Source organism: Bidens hawaiensis, unplaced genomic scaffold (genome assembly GCF_021521415.1).
Source record: "Bidens hawaiensis isolate Kalapana, Puna unplaced genomic scaffold, B.hawaiensis_p1.1 tig00000888_1, whole genome shotgun sequence".
Classification (NCBI taxonomy): domain Eukaryota; kingdom Viridiplantae; phylum Streptophyta; class Magnoliopsida; order Asterales; family Asteraceae; genus Bidens; species Bidens hawaiensis.
This window is the reverse complement of record NW_027491051.1, coordinates 2,965,203-2,971,149: the sequence shown is the minus strand read 5'-3', so window position 1 is coordinate 2,971,149 and position 5,947 is coordinate 2,965,203. Positions and strand designations below refer to the sequence as shown.

Below are 5,947 nucleotides of genomic sequence, written 5' to 3'. Positions count from 1 at the left end.
GAACTTACATATGACACAACGTCCGACCGTTATCTTATGAAAGAGACATTCTAGTCAAAATTAAAAAGGTCTTTTGTCCTTACATGGACCAAAATAAAGAGAGAAGGAAACACACAATGTTGATGATTGCTTCACAAGTTCACATCGGTCACATGACATACCACACATATATGAATTGCATCTTTTTAATACTTTGTAATATTCTTGTAATTTTTATGAACCTTTAATACTTTGTTAGTTCCTGATTTATTAATATTTAAAAAATTAATTATTTCATAACATAAAGTTAGTTGCCCAACATATATATAGTATGTAAAAAATTGACAAAACTTGACTAATAAATCATTTATATAACAACATTGTGTTATTATGTAAAAGTATACTAACCACGTAAAATGATTCATTTTATTGTTATTTTATTTAATAGAGGATTGCCGACATTAATTAGGTGCACATTTGAAACCGAGTTTAAATGTGTATTTGAAAAAAATCAATTTGTATTCATGGTTGTGGTTAAATTCTTTGATCATCGACACATATGGTTGATGATTGTGACGGATTCTTTGGGCGGCTAACTATTTAAGGCCTTGGCTCAGTTGAACTCGGCTCATTAACAACCTTAACTATTGTTTTAAATAACGTTTGATTTTGATTGCGATTTTAATCAAAGTTAAACGTCCAAGAGCTACTTAATGAATAAGCAAGAAAGGCTAAAATAGTAATTTACTAATTCAAAAAATAGTTGATGACCAAACCGGCCGGTCTGCCCAATAGTACTTTCTAAAACCTACGTGTAACTAAAAACTTAAACCCACCCAAAAGAACCGCCACCACACCTCCCTCCGGCGATGACCACCACCACCAGCAGCCGCCGATTAAGAGCCTTCAAACGGTGGATGAACCACCAGTCTATCCACCACAGCGACGCACTCGACCTCATAATCCAACCACATAACAACCACCAGCTATGCATTAAAACCCTATACAACCTACACGACGGTGACGTCATCGCCACCATCCCCAAACGCAGCTGCCTCACCGTCAAATCCTCCGGCGCCTGCCACCTCATCGAAGACTTCAGTCTCGAAGGCTACATGGCACTCGCTGTTGCTGTCATGTATGAGAAGAGTTTAAGGCAACAGTCGCCGTGGTTCGGTTATCTCCAGCTGTTGCCGGAACGGAACTCTGATGTGCCGTTGCTGTGGTCGGTTGATGAGATTGATGAGTTGTTGGTTGGTACGGAGCTTCATAAGGTTAGGTTTTGTAACTGCATTGGTTGGATTAGTAGGATTTGTGGTGATTTGTTAGGTAGTTACTTACTGCAGTACTCAGCACGGCTGGTTCGGTTATTAGGCAAAATCGAAACTGAAACCGAAGTCATCGGTTTTTTGAATATACAAACCGTTCGGTTTCGGCATGGTTATATTCTTTTTTTTTTCAATTACGTGTAGACATTGCAAATTTTTTTTTTTAAATTGAAATGACGGTTTTAAGCTTATAAGAGCGTATGAGTGCCACATATATATTGAAAGTCAAAAACAAAAATAGACTCGTAGTGCTACGGAGAACCATACGAATACAAAGTTGTTAGAGTAGTAGAGAGAGTTTAAATTTCAACAAAGTTCTTAATTAAAAAAAACTAAAAGTTTAGTCCCAATCCTCATTCATCCTCAAAGTTTTGTCCCAGTATTCATCATATTCATAATCTTTATCACCATCAATCGGTTCGGTTTAAAAATGGAAAACCAAACCGAAACTGAAAATTCGGTTTTTCAAAAATAAAAAAACAAAAAAGTTAACCGTCGGTTAATGCTTTGGTTCGGTTAATTCGGTTTTTTACTCACCACTAGTAGTTAGGGTTTATGTGATTTTTGTTGTTGAAATGCTGTGAATCGGATCTCTGAGATTAGGCTTGAGCTTGGTTTGTTTTTAATTACAAGTAGGGCTTTAAACGAACCAAATTGAACATGTTCATGAGCGCTAACCAAACGGAAATTCTTGTTCGTGTTCATTCGTTATCGAATTGAACTTGTTCACGAACGCTAACGAACATGTACTGTGTAATAATGTAAGAAAAATAAAACAACATTCTTAATCCAAAACAGTAGACATAATCCACCTTAGTTAAATATAAAGTTAAGCACCCGAGATAATAAGAATCATAAACATAATCCTCCCCTAATTGGCGGTTCTTTTCTGATAATGTCAACAAAGCAAAAGTCAGATTTGTTGTTAGTTGAAGCAAAACTTTATAAGACCAAACCATTAACAAATCAACTGAACATAAACAATAAAATTATAAAATGCAAATGCTACGTTGTTATTACAAATAAAATATTATAAAAATATAAAGCAAACCTTTAATTAACGAACATAAACGAACATAAATGAACACATTGCCGAACATTCACGGACACAAAAGAACGAACGCAGCCTCTATTCATGTTCGTTCATTTAACCAAACGAACACAGTTTCTTGTTCGTGTTCGTTCATTTAATAAATAAACAAACGTAAACGAACTTCCCGCCGAACTGTTCGCTGAACATTCGGTTCGTTTGCAGCCTCGATTACAAGTGCTCGAGCTTAGCTTCTTCTGAGCTATTTTTTTCAAAGCTTGGGCTCGGCTTGTGAGTTGTGTGTTCAAGCTCGGCTCGGCTCGTTTATAATTTATTAGTTATACGTTTTTAATTATTTTATATATTTTGAGAAAAAACTTTAAATGAGCCGAAGCTCAGCTCCAGCTCATGTTAAGTACCTTAACTCCTTAAGCGAGCGAAAGTTCAGCGAGAGCTTGGATGCTCAGTGTAAGTTAATACTAAGAAGTCTAAAACTGTTAATACTTAAAAATACACGATGCTTGAGCTTGGGCTCAATAACTAAACAAGGTTTATGGCTTGGCTCGGGCTAGATAAGACTCGGCTAGTTTACACCTTTTAAGTGCTAGTGAAATAATTAGTTCGTTAGGTTAATAATGTTGGTTTCTTAAGAGGGGTCCCTTTTTCAGCTCAATTAAAACAATACAAAGGACTCTTAACAAACTAGTATTATTAACCTAACTAAGTAATTAACTAATTATTTTACTAACAGTGCTAATTGCTTAGCATATTGTGCTTCCATTTATATCGGTATGTATAGAGAATAATATTACACTTGGATATCTTCTAGATTTGATAATTATATAACTAGTCTAAAACATTCTGATTTACCCTTGAGATGTTTGTGATTTAACTATTGAAGACAGACGGTTAAAGAAGACAAAGCTCTTGTATACGAGGACTGGAAGTCATGTATTGTGCCTTTTGTGGAGTCGTCTCCTACACCACTTGATCCTGATGATTTTGATCTTGACCAATATCTTGCTGCAAAAAGTTTGATCTCTTCACGTTCCTTTCAGATTGACGATTATTATGGGTTTGGGATGGTTCCTTTAGCAGACCTGTAAGTTCGTATATTCTCATTTATGAACCTACATTATAAAGTTTGTAATTCATGTTCTTGGTGGTTTAACACAATTCAGATTCAATCATAAGACAAATGCTGAAGATGTACACTTCACCTCTGTATCTGATAATTCTGAATCTGACACTGATTCATCTGAAAATATAGAAAACCAAACTGATGGTAATCTTCCAAACGGGGATCATGTGTTTCAGAATGGAAAAGAATCAAATGTCAACTCACCAGAAGGTGATATTAGTGCTGATGATGATGCATGTGACTCAAACACTGAAATTCTTGAAATGATTATGGTGAGGGATGTTAAAGCTGGAACCGAGGTTAGCATCTTTCTCATAGTTCTAACGGGTTGTAATTAGGGGTACATAACACTAAATCTGTGTGTTTGGGTCAAGTCTAAACGGGTTCAGGTCAGTTTTGGGTCTAAACTGCAAACACGTTTATGTTCATGGGTTGACCTGTTTAATTTTATACTTTATAAAAATGTTGTCATAAATTAAACTGATTGTTTAATTTTATGCGAAACTTTAAACATAAAATTTGATTAAAAAGAATAAAAGTAATTTAAATAATTATAATTAATAATATTTAAGATAAGTTTTTAAAATAAAAGTGGTTAAAAAAATAAAGCAGATAAAATTAAAACAAAAAGAATGAAAATAGAAGATTAGTGAAAATTAAACATTTTACCTTTTAAGGTTTTAGGGCAAAACGGTCATTTTAGTGGAAACTTGAAAGAACATAAAACATGATAAGTTTTCAACACAAAGGACAATTGGTGTCATTTTCATGCTTAAAGGACACTGAATGTAATATTACGTTTTCAAGGACACTAAATGTAATATTACGTTTTAAAATATGTAATTTACTCGAGTACTAAAGAGATATGTTCTTGTCAACTTGTGAAACTTAAAAGAGAGATGAACATCAAGCGTTATAGTTCAAGCGTAATTAGTTTATGTGCATTTGTATATATGAATAGTAAATTTGTGTTTATTTTCAGGTTTTCAACACATATGGAACAATGGGTAATGCTGCATTGCTTCACAGATACGGTTTCACAGAACCCGATAACCCATACAACATAGTAAACATAGATTTAGAACTAGTCCTCCAATGGAGTTCATCAATTTTTTCATCTCGTCACACGAGAACTCGTCTTTCTTCGTGGAAAAAATTACATATTTCTGAATTTCCAAACCAGCAGATAGATTATTTTGAAATATCATCTGATGGGGAACCAGAAGCTGAGCTCCTTAAATTGATATTCATAATATTATTTAAAGATTACAATGAGTTTGAGAGATCAAATGTAGTGTCAATATGCAACAAAAAAGGGTTTGTGTTTGGAGAGATTACTGAAACAAATAAGAAGGTTTTATTGACGGAAAGTGTAAGAAGTGGTTTGTTGTCATTGGCGGATATTAGGGAAAGATGCTATGGGTTGAGGTCTTTGGAAGATGATGTTGAAGCACTCGAGGCTTGTCCTGTTTCAAACAGAAAGCTGTACCATTCGTTGGTGCTGCGCATCAGCGAGCGGAGGATTATTGAGAAGCTTAGGGCGTATGCGAGTGTAGGGTCCGCGAGGGTGCGGGTTCTTGGAGGTTGTAATGGATCTACCTTGAGGAAGAAGTTGCAGAAGAGATGACAATGACAGACCTACCATCTTTTTAGTGGTTGCTAGCTTTTCATGCCATCCAAATCCGGCCTTTTGATTTATTATTTGACTCGCCCAATTTTGTGATTCTAATAACTTCGTTAAAGCTGAGCATTCAAGTTCAAGTCTTTTTAATAACTTTGTCATATCGGTGTCTCATCTTCTATTAGTCTCTAAAATGTCATCCTCATTTTAGGAAGGCAAGCTGGTTTTAAATAGTCCAAAGTTATTGGTATAAAACAGTCATAACTTAATATTTGGTTGAGGACGGTCACAACTAAGAGTATGTTTATTTCAAGTTAGAGGTGCAAAATCGAGTATTTTTAAAACCCGGAACCAGTTTGGAACCGGGTTTCTTCAGATCAGGTATAAAATGGGACCTGTTCCAGTCAGGACCCGGGTAGGAACCGGACCCGACCCGGCAGAGGAATATGGGAACACGGTGGAACCGGGTAGGGTACGAACCGGGTCCGGTTTATACCCAAAACCGGGTACACCGGGTTTTATGAAATTTAAACCAATATAGCCGTTAGTTTTGTTCTTCACATCGATAATACCCTCCCACTAAGAGAAAAAACGGATTCCGAAGCAACCGTTGAAGCTTGGACGCTAAGAAAGTCACGAGCCATGACGGATAGAATAGGAAATTCGTTTTGCTTTCCTTTCCACGAAGCCAAAATATCAATGTTGCGAATTTCATCGACCGTTGCACCCTCAACATAGTTTTTTCCACTATATCGACCAAGTTCACTTGTTGGTGTGTTTCCTCTTTGCCTCTTAGCCGCCAACTCACGAACAACATTCATCAAATTTATAAGCTTGTCCTTGCACAT

The 5,947-nt window shown here is 35.8% G+C and overlaps 1 protein-coding gene across 1 annotated transcript; it reads left to right on the top strand.

The window, feature by feature from the left end:
• Positions 1–704: 704 nt before the first annotated feature.
• Positions 705–5,242, top strand: LOC143544489 (ribosomal lysine N-methyltransferase 3-like). The gene is made up of 4 exons (XM_077036588.1): positions 705–1,253; positions 3,243–3,439; positions 3,519–3,777; positions 4,461–5,242. Exons 1-4 carry the CDS (start codon positions 849–851, stop codon positions 5,103–5,105), a joined length of 1,506 nt encoding a protein of 501 aa, XP_076892703.1. The 5' UTR covers positions 705–848; the 3' UTR covers positions 5,106–5,242.
• The last annotated feature ends 705 nt before the right edge of the window (positions 5,243–5,947 follow it).

Excerpts from the sequence above, each read along its gene's own strand:
- LOC143544489 (XM_077036588.1), top strand. The coding sequence starts at position 849 with ATGACCACCACCACCAGCAGCCGCCGATTAAGAGCCTTCAAACGGTGG. Across the intron at positions 1,254-3,242 it reads TTGGTACGGAGCTTCATAAG|ACGGTTAAAGAAGACAAAGC; the intron begins GTTAGGTTTTGT and ends TATTGAAGACAG. Across the intron at positions 3,778-4,460 it reads ATGTTAAAGCTGGAACCGAG|GTTTTCAACACATATGGAAC; the intron begins GTTAGCATCTTT and ends GTTTATTTTCAG.